Source organism: Gasterosteus aculeatus, chromosome 10 (genome assembly GCF_964276395.1).
Source record: "Gasterosteus aculeatus chromosome 10, fGasAcu3.hap1.1, whole genome shotgun sequence".
In the NCBI taxonomy this organism is placed as follows: Eukaryota; Metazoa; Chordata; class Actinopteri; order Perciformes; family Gasterosteidae; genus Gasterosteus; species Gasterosteus aculeatus.
Window position 1 is genome coordinate 17,530,526 of NC_135697.1, and position 22,730 is coordinate 17,553,255.

The 22,730-nt window shown below is 42.4% G+C and overlaps 1 long non-coding RNA gene and 4 gene segments (V, D, J or C); 3 read left to right on the top strand and 2 right to left on the bottom strand.

The window, feature by feature from the left end:
* Positions 1-235: 235 nt before the first annotated feature.
* Positions 236-3,110, bottom strand: LOC144383610 (immunoglobulin kappa variable 6D-21-like). The segment is given in 3 exon segments: positions 236-543; positions 2,883-2,957; positions 3,065-3,110. Coding segments are annotated over 3 exon segments (429 nt in total).
* On the top strand, positions 2,644-5,122 carry LOC144383472 (Ig kappa-b4 chain C region-like). The segment is given in 3 exon segments: positions 2,644-3,192; positions 3,759-3,834; positions 4,637-5,122. Coding segments are annotated over 3 exon segments (480 nt in total).
* Positions 5,123-9,241: 4,119 nt separating this feature from the next.
* On the bottom strand, positions 9,242-9,704 carry LOC144383473 (uncharacterized). The gene is made up of 2 exons (XR_013450889.1): positions 9,591-9,704; positions 9,242-9,483 (listed from the first exon to the last, which is right to left on the bottom strand). It is a non-coding gene; the product is annotated as an uncharacterized LOC144383473 (long non-coding RNA).
* Positions 9,705-9,887: 183 nt separating this feature from the next.
* Positions 9,888-11,655, top strand: LOC120827014 (Ig kappa-b4 chain C region-like). The segment is given in 3 exon segments: positions 9,888-9,935; positions 10,285-10,360; positions 11,172-11,655. Coding segments are annotated over 3 exon segments (429 nt in total).
* Positions 11,656-16,827: 5,172 nt separating this feature from the next.
* Positions 16,828-19,323, top strand: LOC120827012 (Ig kappa-b4 chain C region-like). The segment is given in 3 exon segments: positions 16,828-17,383; positions 17,950-18,025; positions 18,837-19,323. Coding segments are annotated over 3 exon segments (480 nt in total).
* Positions 19,324-22,730: the final 3,407 nt, after the last annotated feature.

Here is a 22,730-nt window from a genome sequence, read left to right on the forward strand (position 1 = left end):
AATCCTTAAAAACACATAGAGGTGAATACTGTATTTCAGGGATATATAGTGATCATGTTAATTGTATTAACGGATCATTTCCCTTATTCAACCAGATTATTATTCATTCTATTTAAAACAATATTTCCTGACAAAACGTTGAAGTGTCACTCAAACGTAAAGTGTCTGTGTTCCTGTGCAGCTGTTGAGTGGATCAGTTCCTCTCCAGCTGAGGAGGTTTTTGTACGACGTTGTTTCACTGTGTGAACGGGGAGCTGTAACCCTGCTGACAATAATAATCTCCTGCATCTTCAGTCAGAACTCCTCTGATGGTCAGAGTGAAGTCACTTCCAGATCCACTTCCACTGAAACGATCTGAGATCCCTGACTGACGACTTGTAGCGTCATAAATCAAAAGTTTGGGAGATTCTTCTGGTTTCTGTAGGTACCAGTGAAGGTTGCTACCAACACCAGAACTGGATTTACACCTGATGGAGACAGTCTGTCCTGGAACAACAGACTGAGATCCAGGAGACTGAGTCAGCTGGATTTCTCCTGATGAACCTGGAAAACATGAAGAAGAGCAGAAGGGTTATTGAGACAAATCCAGTTTGGAGAAAGATGATCAAGATCCAAACAGAAGAGTCTCATTTCTTCAACACGGAGAACAGGTGAAGAAGGTCCACGCTGCTTGTTCCACTGGTTCTCCATCACAGCAGAACGTCCCTGTGGAGAAGCAAAGCCTCCAGAAGAGGGTCTCACCCTGAACAAGGAGCCCCAGGCTGGTCAGCAGTAGACTCAGTGACATCATCATTGTGCTGCCGGCGTGCCAGTGTGCGTGAGGCCTGGACCGCCACTGATCAGCTCTCTTAAGGCGTGTGAGCAGAGAGGAAGGACACGTATGCAAACACACGGAGCCAGTGAGTCCTCGTCACATGACCGGGTTTCACTATTTAAATCACCTGTGATGTAACTTCTTAAGAAACACGTTAACATGACCATGAACTGAAGACTCTTCTTCAACCCTCCAAAGAACAGTTTGAGCTTTATTAAAGTTTCCACAAACACAATCATCACTCGTGTGAATTAAACAGTGAAACATTAATCAAGAGAAGTTTCCACCAGGATCTTCAGCTTGGTTTTATTCTGTAGAACAACATTTCTTCATGGTTCACGTGTCACACACAACTCTCCTCTGAGGTGATTTTCTTCTTGTCTCCAGTTTTCAGTTAATAGTTCCTGTTTTATTTCGGTGGACTCGGCTCTTGTGTTTCCCCACTTTGTGATCGTGTGCTTCTTGGTGGTTGTGTCCCTCCTTTCATTGTGTGTTTCTTCGTGTCCTCTTCTCTCTGGGCCGGTTTGTTCTGTCTCTTTTAGAGTATCGGCCATAACGCTCTTCCCTCCCTACATGTGCTTTCCAGTCTACGTAACTATTGAACGCTGCCTTCAGGTAATCACCTCGTGCTTCAATTTCTCTGTGCATTCAGTCTTTTGTGTGTTGGTGCCGGTTTCATTGATAAAACACAGTAACAGAGAACATCTATTTCAATAAGTAGACGTTCTAGTAATGAACCAGAATGAGAAACATCTGCGTTTCCTTCACACAAGTTCTTTCAGTCGTGATCTGAGTATGAGACAGAAAGAACAACAGCCGCCGCCTGCAGAGACGCATGAACGCTGACGAGTCCTTTCATAGCTCACAACACGTAGCATGACGCTAACATCTCATTCTGTATGAACCCAAAGACAGACGCACTAATGCAACCTGGTCGCACTTATTCCTCCAGATCGTCTCTTATCTGCAGCTTCACTAATCTGAGAGACCAGATCAAATGAGATCATTCATTCAACTGGATGATAAAAGTCTGTTTTCCTCGTTGAACGTTCATGATAATTCTCTCTCTGTTTCAGGTAATGTGGTTTAAATAAGTCTCACCTACTTCTTCATTCATAGGTGTCTCACAGCAAAATGTGTAAAAGCTACGTTGGTTCACAAGGGACAACGTAGTATTGTCACCGTTTGCCCCCAAATAGGTGACAATACTCCGTTTTATTCGGCCTATTCATTTACATTTCCTTGCAATTGGGTCACGTGACTATCAAGTTGCCCTCAGCTAAAGAAAGAAAATGGCGGACTGTCGGTCTGTTATGTGTGATAAACACACTATTTTACATGAGCATAGAGGAGGTCAACACGCAGTAGGATCAAGTGAAAGCAGAGTGATACCATTTTTGTATCTGGTTTACAGACAGTTCAAAGATTGAGAAAAGACGAATATCATGTCAATATTACTGATTTCATCTTTACTTTTCTCAAAAACTACCTACTATCTCGAATACTACGTTTTCCCTTGTGGACCAACGTCCCTGTTACACATTTTACTGTGAGACTGGGATGGAACATATGGGGGGAAAGAATCATTTGAATTCCATCAAGATCATTTTTGTCCTTGAACTCTTTGTAATAAATGTTCATTAGTGGCTACAGTAATAATAGTGAAAGACTAAAAGCTCTTGATGAACGTGTACAGTGTGTGTGTGTGTGTGTGTGTGTGTGGGTGTGTGTGTGTGTGTGTGTGTGTCCAGTGAAGTGCGTCAGCAGTCAGTTCAGTTTCGGTTCCTTCTGACTGAAGGAGGTTTTTGTACGACTCTTTTTCACTGTGTGAACACCCACTGACTGTTGATGTAATGAGCACTCTTACAGTAGTAATGTGCTGCATCTTCAGCTGTGACTCCACTGATGCTCAGAGTGAAGGAAGATCCTGATCCACTGCCTGTAAAACGACCTGGAGTCTCTGATGCTCGAGTGGTAGCAAGATAAATCAGCAGCTTAGGAGCTCCTCCGTCTCTCTGTTGGTACCAGGCTAAATAATTAGAGCTATAAACACTCTGACTGGTTGTACATGAGATGGAGACGGAGCCTCCAGCAGCAGAGCTCACTGCTCCAGGCTGAGTCACTGTGACCTGGCCTCTGGACTCTGAGGACACGGAGACAAAGACATAAAGCAGCGTCATGGTCGTGTCTCCTTCATTTCAGAGGGACGCACGTCCACAGAGGAGAGGACTTTGGTCCTCTGGACTTTACCTGTGAAGCAGAGGAGAGTCCAGACGAGGACGCAGATCAGAGTCATGTTTGTGATGAGGAGGATCTCTGTGTCTTCTGCTGTGATGAAGGACAGCTGTCCTCCAGGGTCCAACTCTCAGGACTATAAGGTCTCCCAGAGCACTGGAGCATGTGCTGCTGATGCAAAGTGTCTCTATGGAAATGCTGTGCCTGACTCCTCTGATGACGCTGGTGATCAATGGATCAATCAGCTGATCGCTCCATTGATCAGGAATGTGTCAGTGCTCGTTAACGAGTCTTTGATGCCGTTTGATGGAAAACTTTTCTTCCCGAATGTTTTATAAGATCCCCAAAATTTACTACAACGCAAATTAACATCAGAATGAGACAAAATTCATCAAAATGGATATTTTTTCATTCTTATAGCGCACAATAAATATACATTTATGATCATTTTCACATTTTTGGATATTGGAAATGTGTAAAGAAACACTAAAATATTAATATACATTTTTGTAAAATGTTCTTTAGTAATCATTTATTTGTTTTTTATTAATTAAATATCACTCACAGATGTCAAACGTTCATCTAATAACCGGTTGAATACACATTTACTTTGTGTTGATCAGTTTGATGGGTCGAGGTCTTGTACACACTGAATGTGTGTAGTGTGTTTGTGTGTCTGTCACAGAGTCGTGTGTCTCTACTCTCACAGGTTTTTGTACGGCGGTTCGATGCCTTCGTGTCACTGTGGATCACGTTTGGTGGAGGAACCAGACTGAGCGTTGGAAGTAAGTCAAACCTTTAATAATCTCATTGTTGACTATAATGTGTTATATTTATATTTATATTCAACAGGCAAAACAGAAAATAGATGCTTTTATATATTTATGTATGTTTTTCAGATATTTTGCAACCAGAGAGAAACTTTCCATCAGTGAACTTTAAAACGTTATTTGTATGAAAAGTAAAAATATCTGTTTCTTTATTTAAAGCTCTTTCTGATTTCATGCCTTAGTTTCTCCTCCTTTATACATTTATATTAGAGAAGCTCTACTAAACGTTTTGTTACAAACTCCTTTCAACTTATAACGTGTAAAAAACATGAACCTCGAGAAAAATATCAGAATGTTGGTTTTTGTTTTTTCATAATGAAAAATGATTCGATTATTTGAATAAATGTTTACGGACGAGTTAACGATCGACTTCATTCTCTCAAACGTCTTGAACTTTAAAACCGTATTTTTAAATTTTGCCTGAAATCCACATGAAGAAAGTTTGATTTCTGTTGGTTTATTTTCTCTATTAATTCACGCTTGAAGTCATTATTTTAGACCAACGTTTTTGGACAGTTTTAACATTTGTCCTCATGTGGACGTTTCTTCTGTGGTTTCATGTCCTCCTGTCTGAGGATTGTCTCTGTGCTGATGTGCATGAGAGGCTTCTTGAAGGGAAGTGAAACATGGTGTGAGTGAGTGACTGCTGGAGCAGAAGAAACATCTGGCAGAAACTCCTCAAAGGCCTGAATCGGCCCTCTCACAGTGAAGGGGTCCCATGTCTGGTGCTTGATTGACAGCTGATCGTGTCTCCTAGGTGATGTCCGGCCCACCCTGACGGTGCTGCCCCCCTCCAGGGAGGAGCTGCAGCAGGGGACGGCCACGCTGGTGTGCCTGGCCGACAAGGGCTTCCCCTCCGACTGGAGTCTGGCCTGGAAGGTGGACGGCAGCAGCAGCAGCTGGGAGGAGAGCAGGAGCCCCGGGGTGCTGGGGGGGGGCGCCCTCTACAGCTGGAGCAGCACCCTGAGGCTCCCTGCAAACCAGTGGGCCAAGGTGGGCTCCGTGACCTGTGAGGCCACCCAGGGCTCCCAGACTGCGCTCTCAGAGACGCTGAGGAGAGACCAGTGTTCCCAGTGAGCTGAGCCACTGGGGCTCTGATACTGCTTCACTCTCATACTGGTTCAGTATGACTTGTAACACGTTCCTGTTTATGTCTTTTTTCAATCACTGTCCAAGTTCCTGTTTCATTTATTAAGTTCTGTTCACTTTTATTATTTCAACACAATAAAAAAATTTCATTAAATTCTTTGTCATTCAGTATATTCATTGTAAAGTAAACAGATGTTTCTCTCTCTCTAGTTCCAATAAATCTAGAAACAATTAAATCGAATAAGTCTTGAGATTTTAAAATTATTTAATATGTATAAAGAAATCTTAAATATTATTAGACATTTTTGGTGTTTTATGAACAAACTCTCTGATAAGAATCAATGTTAAGAATCAATGTAACTGAATGTTACCCAGATATGATCAGAGTATTGTTATACTTTATAAAAGTTTTCATGATGCTTTTGTGACATTAACTGAAAAAAGAATCTTTTAATGAAGCTGTGTTTTTAACAAATGTTTCTGAGAAAATCCCATTAACAGTATCTAGATCACTAATAAGGTCTGTCAGTTGTAGTATCTAGTCAAATGAATCTTAATTGAACTACAAAGTTTGAGAAGTTTTAATCAAATTGGAATAGTGAAGTAGGATATCTTCAGCATTTTATATCACCATAGTATTAATAAATATAAGTTTATTCTTACAGCACATTTCAACAACAAGGTTATTCAAAGAGCTTCACATTAAAGCATTAAAAGCATCATGAGTGAAGAACATTGATTTGAACATTTATTACTAAAACAATAAACAAGCTTTAATCTGAATAAACATTACAGTGTAGTTTGAGACTCTAAATCTTAAAATACAGTAATAATATGCAGAGATGCAGTAAATGGATCAACATCCCTGTCTGGTTCAATTAAAAGCTGCAGCCAACAGAAACGTCTTCAGTCTTAATTTGAAGCCGCTGAGAGTCTCAGCAGACCTGCAGCTTTCTGGGGGTTTGTTCCAGATGTGGAGCAGAAGAAGTGAAGCTGCTTCTCCATGTTTGGTTGTGACTCTGGGAACAGAAAGCAGAGCCAGAGGACCTGGGGGGTCGGGATGGTTCGTAAGGTGGCAGCAGGTCAGGAGTGTGTTTTGGCCCTGAACCGTTCAGTGACAAGTTATTAAAATCCTGTTGAAGCCTCTAATGCTTGATATATTCTTCAGGTGAAAGTAGGGATCATAGTAGATGTGTGTGTCGTCTGCATAATAACGAATACACACTTTGTTTCTTTGCATAATGTGAGCAGGTGGAAGCATGTAGATGTTGAACAGGAGAGGCCCCAGGAAGGAACCATGGGGAACACCTCATGTGTTTTAATCCGCTGTGATGTGTAATTATCTACAGACACAAAGTGCTCGCGGTTCTTCGAGCAGGATTCAAACCAGCGTGTCGAATCACGGGGCAATAAAGTCTGTGATAAATAAATAAACCAACCAACTGGAGGTGAATCGCTCTGCAACACACGCAAGACTTTTAGAACCATGAAGTGAAACGAGTGCGTCGACACGACGTAAAGACGCAAACACAGAAAAATGCGCCGGCCTTTAGTCCGTCTCGTAATGTGTCACCGTTGACCTTGTTGAACGCCGCACTGAGTTCCAGTAATACTAAGACTGTTATAAAAGCAGTGAGATCCAAATAAAACATAACTTTAGCGTTTTACTATGATTACAAGATCATTAAAACCATCCATTAAGGTTGGTTGGATAATACACTATTTGAATTTTATATTAATCACACCAATAATTAAATAGGAATTTTAGAGCCACATTTAAGTTTATGTCTATGTATTAAAATAACTTATTTACGGCAGATACCGTCTTTGACCTCGGCCTTGTAGTCACAAGTCACGGCCCTTTGACTACACTTGTTGGTGATTGGCATCGTAAGACATCCAAACCATTACAACTCAGTTGTTGTAATTGCTCCTGGTTTTCTGTTCGGAGGCAAAGCCGCGAGTCAGACGTCTGGTCCCGATCTCCCGGCGTGGTTAAAGCGATAGGACGCATGAATAGGGGCCAAAGAGAGCGAGTTTTAGCCGCAACGGGAATAACTCAAAAAAATCCTTAAAAACATAGAGGTGAATACTGTATTTCAGGGATTAATATCTAGTGATAATGATAATTGTATTATCAGATATTTTCCCTTATTCAACTAGATTATCATTCGTTCTATTTAAAACAATATTTCCTGACAAAACAATGAAGTGTCACTCAAACGTAAAGTGTCTGTGTTCCTGTGCAGCTGTTGTGTGATCAGTTCCTCTCCAGCTGAGGAGGTTTTTGTATGACGTGACAAGTTATTCATATCCTGTTGAATTCTTTAATACTTGATATATTCTTCATGTGACAGTAGGGATCATAGTAGATGTGTGTGTCGTCTGCATAATAACGAATACACACTTTGTTTCTTTGCATAATGTGAGCAGATGGAAGCATGTAGATGTTGAACAGGAGAGGCGCCAGGAAGGAACCTTGGGGAACACCTCATGTGTTTTACTCCTCTGTGATGTGTAATTATCTACAGACACAAAGTGCTCACGGTTCTTCAAGTAGGATTCAAACCAGCGTCTTGTTGAGCCTGAGACTCACTGTTACGTGCCTTGTGTGTGTGTGTGTGTGTGTGTGATTTTCTTCAGGTGTCCTTGTGACGTCACTCCTGCAGCTGATCACCATGGGGTTAAACGGCTGTGCCAAGCCAGAGTGTTGGGCGTTGCTTCAGTGGAAGCCAGAGCGGAACCAGAGACGTGTTAGGTGCTGCCGTGAGGTGTATTAATATCAAACTCTAAACCTGGCGTTTTCAGCGTGATTGTTCTTGTGACCTGACTCTGATGACTTTTCAGCTAGATACGTTTGTGTCTGACCCGATTTTAGGTACGTTTGATAGGTGTAGAACGAAGGATGTGCATGTGATAGCAGAATATTATGGTATTTCTGTGTCCGCTTCCCTCCCAAAAGCTTTGCTATTGATGGTCTTGTTATCCAGGGAGTTCTCTGCACCCAGGAGCGGCCCTGATCAAGAGATGAGTGCACCTGATGTGAAAGAGCAGGCTGTTAATGTTACTCCGGTTGTTCAACATGAGGGAACCGAACGGCAGCCAGTCACCTGGCCGCCGTTTGAACCGATGTCGGTGGATTCATCCCCGGGGTCTAAGCTGGATGCCAGGTTAAGGGTGCGGTTAATTCACCTTCAGGTAGAGAGGGAGGCGAAGCGGAATGTTCAGCTCCGCAGAGAGTTGGAGTTGAAGTTTGAGGCAGAGACTGCTTTAAAGATGCGTCACATGGAAACACAGGGTGGTTTATGAGTTGCCCGTAACATTACCACTGCTGGGGCGCCTTCTCCCAGTACTGTCACTTTTGATATGAGTAAGCACATTTCACTGGTGCCTGTTTTCCGTGAGTCGGGTACTTTGGTGCAATTGAGCGTATTGCTGCTGCTTTACATTGGCCTAAAGACGTGTGGGCGATCTTGTTGGAGAGTAAGGTTCAAGAGGCCTGCTCCTCTTTGTCTGTGGAGGTCTTAGAAAAGCACAGAGCCAGTCATATGTTGACTTTGCGCAGGAGAAAGGGATCCTTTTTGACAGGTGTGCAGTGTGTAAGGTTGCCGATCTGTCTTCGTTGCGTGAGCTGATGTTGTTAGAAGAGTTTAAAAACTGCGTGCCTGACGCACTACTGTGTATTTAAACAAACAGAAAAGTTTCCTCGCTGCAGCCACACTGAGTTTACGCTCACGCATAAAGCAGTTTTTAATAAACGCGATACTTACTTAGACGTGAAGCCCCCCAACAATCTGTTTTCTGGAGAAATGTGTTTTTGTATGCGCTTTATGAACATGCAGCTATAAGAAGTAAATAGTCTTGTTTCATCATTCTTTGGTAGATCAGATCAGAACAAAAGGCTGTAAAGGGACGTGAACAAATGGTGGAAAGACTCATTTGAATTCCATCAAGATCATTTTTGTCCTTGAACTCTTTGTAATAAATGTTCATTAGTGGTTCCAGTAATAATAGTGAAACACTAAAAGCTCTTGATGAACGTGTACATTGTGTGTGTGTGTGTGTGTGTGTGTGTGTGTGTGTGTGTGTGTGTGTGTGTGTGTGTGTGTGTGTGTGTCTCCAGTGAAGTGCGTCAGCTGTCAGTTCGGTTTCTGTTCCTTCTGACTGAAGGAGGTTTTTGTACGACTCTTTTTCACTGTGTGAACACCCACTGACTGTTGATGTAATGAGCACTCTTACAGTAGTAATGTGCTGCATCTTCAGCTGTGACTCCACTGATGCTCAGAGTGAAGGAAGATCCTGATCCACTGCCTGTAAAACGACCTGGAGTCTCTGATGCTCGAGTGGTAGCAGAATAAATCAGCAGCTTAGGAGCTCCTCCGTCTCTCTGTTGGTACCAGGCTAAATAATTAGAGCCATAAACACTCTGACTGGTTGTACATGAGATGGAGACGGAGCCTCCAGCAGCAGAGCTCACTGCTCCAGGCTGAGTCACTGTGACCTGGCCTCTGGACTCTGAGGACACGGAGACAAAGACATAAAGCAGCGTCATGGTCGTGTCTCCTTCATTTCAGAGGGACGCACGTCCACAGAGGAGAGGACTTTGGTCCTCTGGACTTTACCTGTGAAGCAGAGGAGAGTCCAGACGAGGACGCAGATCAGAGTCATGTTTGTGATGAGGAGGATCTCTGTGTCTTCTGCTGTGATGAAGGACAGCTGTCCTCCAGGGTCCAACTCTCAGGACTATAAGGTCTCCCAGAGCACTGGAGCATGTGCTGCTGATGCAAAGTGTCTCTATGGAAATGCTGTGCCTGACTCCTCTGATGACGCTGGTGATCAATGGATCAATCAGCTGATCGCTCCATTGATCAGGAATGTGTCAGTGCTCGTTAACGAGTCTTTGATGCCGTTTGATGGAAAACTTTTCTTCCGGAATGTTTTATAAGATCCCCAAAATTTACTACAATGTAAATTAACATCAGAATGAGACAAAATTCATCAAAATGGATATTTTTTCATTCTTATAGCGCACAATAAATATACATTTATGATCATTTTCACATTTTTGGATATTGGAAATGTGTAAAGAAACACTAAAATATTAATATACATTTTTGTGAAATGTTCTTTAGTAATCATTTATTTGTTTTTTATTAATTAAATATCACTCACAGATGTTAAACGTTCATCAAATAACCGGTTGAATACACATTTACTTTGTGTTGATCAGTTTGATGGGTCGAGGTCTTGTACACACTGAATGTGTGTAGTGTGTTTGTGTGTCTGTCACAGAGTCGTGTGTCTCTACTCTCACAGGTTTTTGTACGGCGGTTCGATGCCTTCGTGTCACTGTGGATCACGTTTGGTGGAGGAACCAGACTGAGCGTTGGAAGTAAGTCAAACCTTTAATAATCTCATTGTTTCTGACTATAATGTGTTATATTTATATTTATATTCAACAGGAAAAACAGAAAATAGATTCTTTTATATATTTATGTATGTTTTTCAGATATTTTGCAATCAGAGAGAAACTTTCCATCAGTGAACTTTAAAACGTTATTTGTATGAAAAGTCAAAGTAAAAATATCTGTTTCTTTATTTAAAGCTCTTTCTGATTTCATGCCTTAGTTTCTCCTCCTTTATACATTTATATTAGAGAAGCTCTACTAAACATTTTGTTACAAACTCCTTTCAACTTATAACGTGTAAAAAACATGAACCTCGACAAAAATATCAGAATGTTGGTTTATGTTTTTTCATAATGAAAAATGATCCGATTATTTGAATAAATGTTTACGGGCGAGTTAACGATCGACTTCATTCTCTCAAACGTCTTGAACTTTAAAACCATATTTTTAAATTTTGCCTGAAATCCACATGAAGAAAGTTTGATTGCTGTTGGTTTATTTTCTCTATTAATTCACGCTTGAAGTCATTATTTTAGACCAACGTTTTTGGACAGTTTTAACATTTGTCCTCATGTGGACGTTTCTTCTGTGGTTTCATGTCCTCCTGTCTGAGGATTGTCTCTGTGCTGATGTGCATGAGAGGCTTCTTGAAGGGAAGTGAAACATGGTGTGAGTGAGTGACTGCTGGAGCAGAAGAAACATCTGGCAGAAACTCCTCAAAGGCCTGAATCGGCCCTCTCACAGTGAAGGGGTCCCATGTCTGGTGCTTGATTGACAGCTGATCGTGTCTCCTAGGTGATGTCCGGCCCACCCTGACGGTGCTGCCCCCCTCCAGGGAGGAGCTGCAGCAGGGGACGGCCACGCTGGTGTGCCTGGCCGACAAGGGCTTCCCCTCCGACTGGAGTCTGGCCTGGAAGGTGGACGGCAGCAGCAGCAGCTGGGAGGAGAGCAGGAGCCCCGGGGTGCTGGGGGGGGGCGCCCTCTACAGCTGGAGCAGCACCCTGAGGCTCCCTGCAAACCAGTGGGCCAAGGTGGGCTCCGTGACCTGTGAGGCCACCCAGGGCTCCCAGACTGCGCTCTCAGAGACGCTGAGGAGAGACCAGTGTTCCCAGTGAGCTGAGCCACTGGGGCTCTGATACTGCTTCACTCTCATACTGGTTCAGTCTGCCTGTAACTCTACATTTTCTGTTCATGTCTTTTTTTAATCACTGTTTAAGTTCCTGTTTCATTCAATAAGTTCTTTTATTTTGTTCAACACAATAAATAACATTTCATCAAATTCATTGTCATCAGTATGTTATTGTAAAGTAGACGGATGTTTCTCTTTCTCTAGTTCCAATAAATGCAGAAAAAGTTCTCAACTCAGTCTTTACATTTTCTATTATTGGAAACTGCAAGAAATACTAAAATATTAGGATTGTTATTATAAAGTAAACAGTTGTTCCTCTTTCTTTAGTTGCAATACATCTAGAAACAGTTAACTCAACTGAGTCTTGAGAGTTTATAATCATTGGAAATATGTAATAAACCTAACTGAATGTGACCCAGATATGACCAACGTATTGTCATACGTCATTCCACCATTAAGTGAAAAAAAACTTTTTTAACAAGGCTGATTTTTAAAATGTATTAAGGAAAATCCAGGGCGGCACGGTGGCGTGGTGGTTAGCACCGTTGCCTCACAGCAAGAAGGTCCTGGGTTCGATTCCGCCCAGTGGCCTTTCTGTGTGGAGTCTGCATGTTCTCCCCGTGTCTGCGTGGGTTCTCTCCGGGTTCTCCGGCTTCCTCCCACAGTCCAAAGACATGCTCTGGGGATCAGGTTAATTGGTGACTCTAAATTGCCCGTAGATGTGTGAACGTGAGTGTGAATGGTTGTATGTCTCTGTGTAGTCCTGCGATTGGCTGGCGACCAATCCAGGATGTACCCTGTCTATCGCCCGAAGTTGGCTGGGATGGACTCCAGCCCCCCCGCGACCCTGTGTGCAGGATAAGCGGTTTGACAATGGATGGATGGATGGATTAAGGAAAATCCTTTTAACAGAATCTACATAACTAACAGGGTCCATCAGTTATTATTTCCTGTCAAAATAACGTTAATTGAACAACAAAGTCTGAGATAAAGTAAATTGGGATTGTAAAGTAGGATATCTTCATTATTTTTTATCATATCAAACACAGTAATAATATGCAGAGATGCAGTAAATGGATCAACATCCCTGTCCGGTTCAATTAAGGCAAGGCAATTTTATTTGTATAGCGCTTTTCACACACAAGGCAGACTCAAAGTGCTTCACATTATAACATTTCATACAATAAAGTGAAATAAAATGCAGGAATTAAAAGACAATTAAAAACCGCAAATAAAATTATAAATTAAAATCTTATTTAAATTGTTTAATTAAAAGCAGAGGTTAAAGTGCAATGTAGGTCAAATTTAGCAGAAGGCGAAGCTGAACATAAAGTTTTCAGTCTTGTTTTAAACGTGGTCAGAGTTGGGGCAAGTCTTAAATCTTCAGGAGGTTTATTCCAGCTGTTTGTTGCGTAGTAACTAAATGATGCTTTCCCATGATTTGTATTTACTCTGGGAATCACTAACAGATTGGTGTCAGAAGATCTTAGTGATCTTGAAGGCTTATGTAGTGGAAGCATATCAGTGATATACTTTGGCCCTAAACCATGTAGTGATTTATATGTGAGCAGTAGGATTTTGAGATTAATTCTCAGACATACTGGGAGCCAATGTAAGGATTTAAGAATTGGTGTAATGTGCTCACATTTTTTGGTCTTTGTTAGAACTCTAGCAGCAGCGTTCTGAACATGCTGGAGCTGCCTGACAGGTTTTTTTGGAAGACCTGCAAGGAGACCATTACAATAGTCCAGCCTACTAGTTATAAAGGCAGGTACAAGTGTTTCTAAGTCTTGAGCTGACATGAGCCCTCTAAGTCGTGCTACATTTTTGAGGTGGTAGTAGGCCGATTGTGTTACTGATTTGATGTGACTCTCCAAGTGTAAATCTGAATCCATAACAACCCCCAGATTTCTGGCTTTATTTGATGTTTTCAGGGACAGAGAGTGAAGGTGTTGGGTTACTTTAAACCTTTCTTTTTTATCACCAAATACAATGATCTCAGTTTTGTTTTCATTTAGTTGTAGGAAATTTTGACACATCCAGTCTTTGATTTGCTCGATGCACTGGCACAGAAGATCTATGGGGCGATAGTTGTTTGGTGATAGCGCTACATAGATTTGGGTGTCATCAGCGTAGCAATGGTGGTCAATTTTATTTCTTTGCATGATTTGTCCTAGTGGGAGCATGTAGATGTTGAATAAAGTCGGCCCTGAGATCGAACCTTGGGGGACTCCACACGTTACCTCGGTTGTTTCTGATACGAAGTCACCAATGGAAACAAAATAGTTCCTGTCTTGTAGATATGACCTGAACCAGCTTAAGACTGTGCCTGAGAGCCCCACCCAGTTTTCCAACCTGTCCAAAAGTATTGAGTGGTCGAATTAAAAGCTGCAGCCAACAGAAACGTCTTCAGTCTTAAATTGAAGCCGCTGAGAGTCTCAGCAGACCTGCAGCTTTCTGGGGGTTTGTTCCAGATGTGGAGCAGAAGAAGTGAATCTGCTTCTCCATGTTTGGTTGTGACTCTGGGAACAGAGAGCAGAGCCAGAGGACCTGGGGGGTCGGGATGGTTCATTACATTACATTACAGGTAATTTTGCTGACGCTTTTATCCAAAGCGACTTACATTACATTATTAACCCATGGCTTTTTTACATTTTTGCCCGGGGAGCAATAAGGGGTTAGGTGTCTTGCTCAGGGACACTTCGACTTAAAGACATGTGGCAGCCGGGACTCAAACCACCAAGATTGCGGTTCCCGGCACACCCGCTCTACCCCCTGCGCCACGACGCCAGAGATTAATATATAGTGATCATGTTAATTGTTTTAACGGATCTTTTCCCTTATTCAACTAGATTATCATTCATTCTATTTAAAACAATATTTCCTGACAAGAATCTTTAAAAACGATGAAGTGTCACTCAAACGTAAAGTGTCTGTGTTCCTGTGCAGCTGTTGAGTGGATCAGTTCCTCTCCAGCTGAGGAGGTTTTTGTACGACGTTGTTTCACTGTGTGAACGGGAAGCTGTAACCCTGCTGACAATAATAATCTCCTGCATCTTCAGTCAGAACTCCTCTGATGGTCAGAGTGAAGTCACTTCCAGATCCACTTCCACTGAAACGATCTGAGATCCCTGACTGACGACTTGTAGCGTCATAAATCAAAAGTTTGGGAGATTCTTCTGGTTTCTGTAGGTACCAGTGAAGGTCGTTACTAATGCCAGAACTGGCTTTACACCTGATGGAGAAAGTCTGTCCTGGAAGAACAGACTGAGATCCAGGAGACTGAGTCAGCTGGATTTCTCCTGATGAACCTGGGAAACATGAAGAAGAGCAGAAGGGTTATTGAGACAAATCCAGTTTGGAGAAAGATGATCAACATCCAAACAGAAGCGTCTCATTTCTTCAACACGGAGAACAGGTGAAGAAGGTCCACGCTGCTTGTTCCACTGGTTCTCCATCACAGCAGAACGTCCCTGTGGAGAAGCAAAGCCTCCAGAAGAGGGTCTCACCGTGAACAAGGAGCCCCAGGCTGGTCAGCAGTAGACTCAGTGACATCATCATTGTGCTGCCGGCGTGCCAGTGTGCGTGAGGCCTGGACCGCCACTGATCAGCTCTCTTAAGGCGTGTGAGCAGAGAGGAAGGACACGTATGCAAACACACGGAGCCAGTGAGTCCTCGTCACATGACCGGGTTTCACTATTTAAATCACCTGTGATGTAACGTCTTAAGAAACACGTTAACATGACCATGAACTGAAGACTCTTCTTCAACCCTCCAAAGAACAGTTTGAGCTTTATTAAAGTTTCCACAAACACAATCATCACTTGTGTGAATTAAACAGTGAAACATTAATCAAGAGAAGTTTCCATCAGCATCTTCAGCTTGGTTTTATTCTGTAGAACAACATTTCTTCATGGTTCACGTGTCACACACAACTCTCCTCTGAGGTGATTTTCTTCTTGTCTCCAGTTTTCAGTTAATAGTTCCTGTTTTATTTCGGTGGACTCGGCTCTTGTGTTTCCCCACTTTGTGATCGTGTGCTTCTTGCTGGTTGTGTCCCTCCTTTCATTGTGTGTTTCTTCGTGTCCTCTTCTCTCTGGGCCGGCTTGTTCTGTCTCTTTTAGAGTATCGGCCATAACGCTCTTCCCTCCCTACATGTGCTTTCCAGTCTACGTACCTATTGAACGCTGCCTTCAGGTAATCACCTCGTGCTTCAACTTCTCTGTGCATTCAGTCTTTTGTGTGTTGGTGCTGGTTTCATTGATAAAACACAGTAACAGAGAACATCTATTTCAATAAGTAGACGTTCCAGTAATGAACCAGAATGAGAAACATCTGCGTTTCCTTCACACAAGTTCTTTCAGTCGTGATCTGAGTATGAGACAGAAAGAAGAACAGCCGCCGCCTGCAGAGACGCATGAACGCTGACGAGTCCTTTCATAGCTCACAACACGTAGCATGACGCTAACATCTCATTCTGTATGAACCCAAAGACAGACGCACTAATGCAACCTGGTCACACTTATTCCTCCAGATCGTCTCTTATCTGCAGCTTCACTAATCTGAGAGACCAGATCAAATGAGATTATTCATTCAACTGGATGATAAAAGTCTGTTTTCCTCGTTGAACGTTCATGATAATTCTCTCTCTGTTTCAGGTAATGTGGTTTAAATAAGTCTCACCTACTTCTTCATTCATAGCTGTCGCACAGCAAAATGTGTAAAAGCTACGTTGGTCCACAAGGGACAACGTAGTATTGTCACCATTTGCCCCCAAAATGGTGACAATACTCTGTTTTATTCGGCCTATTCATTTACATTTCCTTGCAATTGGGTCACGTGACTATCAAGTTACCCTCAGCTAAAGAAAGAAAATGGCGGACTGTCGGTCTGTTATGTGTGATAAACACACTATTTTACATGAGCATAGAGGAGGTCAACACGCAGTAGGATCAAGTGAAAATAGAGTGATACCATTTTGGGATCTGGTTTACAGACAGTTCAAAGATTGAGAAAAGACGAATATCATGTCAATATTACTGATTTCATCTTTACTTTTCTCAAAATCTACCTACTATCTCGAATACTACGTTTTCCCTTGTGGACCAACGTCCCTAGTACACATTTTGCTGTGAGACTGAGTTGGAACATATGGGGGAAAGAATCATTTGAATTCCAACGTGAACGTGTACATTGTGTGTGTGTGTGTGTGTGTGTGTGTGTGTGTGTGTGTGTGTGTGTGTGTCTCCAGTGAAGTGCGTCAGCAGTCAGTTCAGTTTCGGTTCCTTCTGACTGAAGGAGGTTTTTGTACGACTCTTTTTCACTGTGTGAACACCCACTGACTGTTGATTACATGAAAACTCTGACAGTAGTAATGTGCTGCATCTTCAGCTGTGACTCCACTGATGCTCAGAGTGAAGGAAGATCCTGATCCACTGCCTGTAAAACGACCTGAAGTCTCTGATGCTCGAGTGGTAGCATAATAAATCAGCAGCTTATGAGCTCCTCCGTCTCTCTGTTGGTACCAGGCTAAATAATTAGAGCTATAAACACTCTGACTGGTTGTACATGAGATGGAGACGGAGCCTCCAGCAGCAGAGCTCACTGCTCCAGGCTGAGTCACTGTGACCTGGCCTCTGGACTCTGAGGACACGGAGACAAAGACATAAAGCAGCGTCATGGTCGTGTCTCCTTCATTTCAGAGGGACGCACGTCCACAGAGGAGAGGACTTTGGTCCTCTGGACTTTACCTGTGAAGCAGAGGAGAGTCCAGACGAGGACGCAGATCAGAGTCATGTTTGTGATGAGGAGGATCTCTGTGTCTTCTGCTGTGATGAAGGACAGCTGTCCTCCAGGGTCCAACTCTCAGGACTATAAGGTCTCCCAGAGCACTGGAGCATGTGCTGCTGATGCAAAGTGTCTCTATGGAAATGCTGTGCCTGACTCCTCTGATGACGCTGGTGATCAATGGATCAATCAGCTGATCGCTCCATTGATCAGGAATGTGTCAGTGCTCGTTAACGAGTCTTTGATGCCGTTTGATGGAAAACTTTTCTTCCCGAATGTTTTATAAGATCCCCAAAATTTACTACAATGTAAATTAACATCAGAATGAGACAAAATTCATCAAAATGGATATTTTTTCATTCTTATAGCGCACAATAAATATACATTTATGATCATTTTCACATTTTTGGATATTGGAAATGTGTAAAGAAACACTAAAATATTAATATACATTTTTGTAAAATGTTCTTTAGTAATCATTTATTGTTTTTTTATTAATTAAATATCACTCACAGATGTTAAACGTTCATCAAATAACCGGTTGAATACACATTTACTTTGTGTTGATCAGTTTGATGGGTCGAGGTCTTGTACACACTGAATGTGTGTAGTGTGTTTGTGTGTCTGTCACAGAGTCGTGTGTCTCTACTCTCACAGGTTTTTGTACGGCGGTTCGATGCCTTCGTGTCACTGTGGATCACGTTTGGTGGAGGAACCAGACTGAGCGTTGGAAGTAAGTCAAACCTTTAATAATCTCATTGTTTCTGACTATAATGTGTTATATTTATATTTATATTCAACAGGCAAAACAGAAAATAGATGCTTTTATATATTTATGTATGTTTTTCAGATATTTTGCAATCAGAGAGAAACTTTCCATCAGTGAACTTTAAAACGTTATTTGTATGAAAAGTCAAAGTAAAATTATCTGTTTCTTTATTTAAAGCTCTTTCTGATTTCATGCCTTAGTTTCTGCTCCTTTATACATTTATATTAGAAAAGCTCTACTAAACGTTTTGTTACAAACTCCTTTCAACTTATAACGTGTAAAAAACATGAACCTCGAGAAAAATATCAGAATGTTGGTTTTTGTTTTTTCATAATGAAAAATGATCCGATTATTTGAATAAATGTTTACGGACGAGTTAACGATCGACTTCATTCTCTCAAACGTCTTGAACTTTAAAACCATATTTTTAAATTTACCCTGAAATCCACATAAAGAAAGTTTCATTGCTGTTGGTTTATTTTCTCTATTAATTCACGCTTGAAGTCATTATTTTAGACCAACGCTTTTGGACAGTTTTAACATTTGTCCTCATGTGGACGTTTCTTCTGTGGTTTCATGTCCTCCTGTCTGAGGATTGTCTCTGTGCTGATGTGCATGAGAGGCTTCTTGAAGGGAAGTGAAACATGGTGTGAGTGAGTGACTGCTGGAGCAGAAGAAACATCTGGCAGAAACTCCTCAAAGGCCTGAATCGGCCCTCTCACAGTGAAGGGGTCCCATGTCTGGTGCTTGATTGACAGCTGATCGTGTCTCCTAGGTGATGTCCGTCCCACCCTGACGGTGCTGCCCCCCTCCAGGGAGGAGCTGCAGCAGGGGACGGCCACGCTGGTGTGCCTGGCCGACAAGGGCTTCCCCTCCGACTGGAGTCTGGCCTGGAAGGTGGACGACAGCAGCAGCAGCTGGGAGGAGAGCAGGAGCCCCGGGGTGCTGGGGGGGGGCGCCCTCTACAGCTGGAGCAGCACCCTGAGGCTCCCTGCAAACCAGTGGGCCAAGGTGGGCTCCGTGACCTGTGAGGCCACCCAGGGCTCCCAGACTGCGCTCTCAGAGACGCTGAGGAGAGACCAGTGTTCCCAGTGAGCTGAGCGACTGGGGCTCTGATACTGCTTCACTCTCATACTGGTTCAGTATGACTTGTAACACGTTCCTGTTTATTTCTTTTTTTCAATCACTGTCCAAGTTCCTGTTTCATTTATTAAGTTCTGTTCACTTTTATTATTTCAACACAATAAAAACTTTTCATTAAATTCTTTGTCATTCAGTATATTCATTGTAAAGTAAACAGATGTTTCTCTCTCTCTAGTTCCAATAAATCTAGAAACAATTAACTCGAATGAGTCTTGAGATTTCAAAATTATTTAATATGTATAAAGAAATCCTATAATATTTTTTTCCTAAGACATTTTTGATGTTTGATGAACAAACTCTCTGATAAGAATCAATGTAACTGAATGTGACCCAGATATGATCAGAGTATTGTTATACTTTATAAAGGTTTTCATGATGCTTTTGTGACATCATTAACTGAAAAAATAATCTTTTAATAAAGCTGTGTTTTTAACAAATGTTTCTAAGAAAATCCCATTAACAGTATCTACATCACTAATAAGGTCTGTCAGTTGTAGTATCTAGTCAAATGAATCTTAATTGAACAAAGTACAAAGTACAAAGTTTGAGAAGTTTTAATCAAATTGGAAAAGAGCTTCACATTAAAGCATTAAAAGCATGAGTGAAGAACATTGATTTGAACATTTATTACTAAAGCAATAAACAAGCTTTAATCTGATTAAACATTACAGTGTAGTTTGAGAATATAAATAGTAAAATACAGTAATAATATGCAGAGATGCAGTAAATGGATCAACATCCCTGTCTGGTTCAATTAAAAGCTGCAGCCAACAGAAACGTCTTCAGTCTTAATTTGAAGCCGCTGAGAGTCTCAGCAGACCTGCAGCTTTCTGGGGGTTTGTTCCAGATGTGGAGCAGAACAAGTGAAGCCTCTTCTCCATGTTTGTTTGTGACTCTGGGAACAGAGAGCAGAGCCAGAGGACCTGGGGGGTCGGGATGGTTCGTAAGGTGGCAACAGGTCACGCGTGTGTTTTAGCCCTGAACCGTTCAGTGACAAGTTATTAAAATCCTGTTGAAGCCTCTAATCCTTGATATATTCTTCAGGTGACAGTAGGGATCATAGTAGATGTGTGTGTCGTCTGCATAATAACGAATACACACTTTGTTTCTTTGCATAATGTGAGCAGGTGAAAGCATGTAGATGTTGAACAGGAGAGGCCCCAGGAAGGAACCATGGGGAACACCTCATGTGTTTTACTCCGCTGTGATGTGTAATTATCTACAGACACAAAGTGCTCGCGGTTCTTCAAGTAGGATTCAAACCAGCGTCGTGTGACTCTTAAGCCTAGTTTATGCTTCTGTGTTTTCAGAGAGACGCAAGGACACGCAGACGCAAGAGCCCCTTGCGTGTCCCTTGCGTGTCCCTTGCGTGTCTTTTCACACCTCCTTGCGTGCGTCGACCCATTTTTCTAGACTTTTCTCAAAATCTACGCAGCCTCCTGCAGCACCAGGCTGTGATTGGTCTGCTGACTACGTCCTTTACGGAGTCTCACATCTCCGTTTTCACAGCACAATACGGCCGTTATTTAAACAAAGACTGTTTACGATAAAACGGATCAGATTGAAGAGCTTTTGTGGGAAGAAATGCGTATATATGACCGCTTCTACAAGCCGTCATTCGCGGACTATGAGGACGCCGGATGGCCTCTGATTCATGGAGGGAGATCTCCACAAACGAGGGGAACAAAGTTGTGGAGGAAAATACGGGACAAATGTGTCCTTTATGAAAAGCAGCAATAAAGTCTGTGATAAATAAATAAACCAACCAACTGGAGGTGAATCGCTCTGCAACACACGCAAGACTTTTAGAACCATGAAGTGAAACGAGTGCGTCGACACGACGTAAAGACGCAAACGCAGAAACATGCGCCGGCCTTTAGTCCGTCTCGTAATGTGTCACCGTTGACCTTGTTGAACGCCGCACTGAGTTCCAGTAATACTAAGACTGTTATAAAAGCAGTGAGATCCAAATAAAACACCAATCACACCAATCACACCAATAATTAAATAGGAATTTAGGAGCCACATTTAAGTTCATGTCCATGTATTAAAATAACTTATTTTTGTTCTCTTTCTTTGTGTTAAAAGCAAAGTGTGCCTCCTACAGGGGAGGCGGGCGCTCTTATAAGTTGGTGCGAATGGCGCATAGTTGGGGGAGAAACGGGTTACGGCAGATACCGTCTTTGACTCGGCCTCAGCCCTGTGACTACACTTGATGGTGATTGGCATCGTAAGGCATCCAAACCATTACAACTCAATTGTTGTAATCTGTTCGGAGGCAAAGCCGCGAGTCAGACGACTGGTCCCGATCTCCCGCCGTGGTTAAAGCGATAGGACGCATGAATAGGGGCCAAAGAGAGCGAGTTTTAGCCGCAACGGGAATCACTCAAAAATAATCCTTAAAAACACATAGAGGTGAATACTGTATTTCAGGGATATATAGTGATCATGTTAATTGTATTAACGGATCATTTCCCTTATTCAACCAGATTATTATTCATTCTATTTAAAACAAAATTTCCTGACAAAACGTTGAAGTGTCACTCAAACGTAAAGTGTCTGTGTTCCTGTGCAGCTGTTGAGTGGATCAGTTCCTCTCCAGCTGAGGAGGTTTTTGTACGACGTTGTTTCACTGTGTGAACGGGGAGCTGTAACCCTGCTGACAATAATAATCTCCTGCATCTTCAGTCAGAACTCCTCTGATGGTCAGAGTGAAGTCACTTCCAGATCCACTTCCACTGAAACGATCTGAGATCCCTGACTGACGACCTGTAGCGTAATAAATCAAAAGTTTGGGAGATTCTTCTGGTTTCTGTAGGTACCAGTGAAGGTAGTTACTAATGCCAGAACTGGCTTTACACCTGATGGAGACAGTCTGTCCTGGAACAACAGACTGAGATCCAGGAGACTGAGTCAGCTGGATTTCTCCTGATGAACCTGGAAAACATGAAGAAGAGCAGAAGGGTTATTGAGACAAATCCAGTTTGGAGAAAGATGATCAACATCCAGAAAGAAGAGTCTCATTTCTTCAACACGGAGAACAGGTGAAGAAGGTCCACGCTGCTTGTTCCACTGGTTCTCCATCACAGCAGAACGTCCCTGTGGAGAAGCAAAGCCTCCAGAAGAGGGTCTCACCGTGAACAAGGAGCCCCAGGCTGGTCAGCAGTAGACTCAGTGACATCATCATTGTGCTGCCGGCGTGCCAGTGTGCGTGAGGCCTGGACCGCCACTGATCAGCTCTCTTAAGGCGTGTGAGCAGAGAGGAAGGACACGTATGCAAACACACGGAGCCAGTGAGTCCTCGTCACATGACCGGGTTTCACTATTTAAATCACCTGTGATGTAACTTCTTAAGAAACACGTTAACATGACCATGAACTGAAGACTCTTCTTCAACCCTCCAAAGAACAGTTTGAGCTTTATTAAAGTTTCCACAAACACAATCATCACTCTTGTGAATTAAACAGTGAAACATTAATCAAGAGAAGTTTCCACCAGGATCTTCAGCTTGGTTTCATTCTGTAGA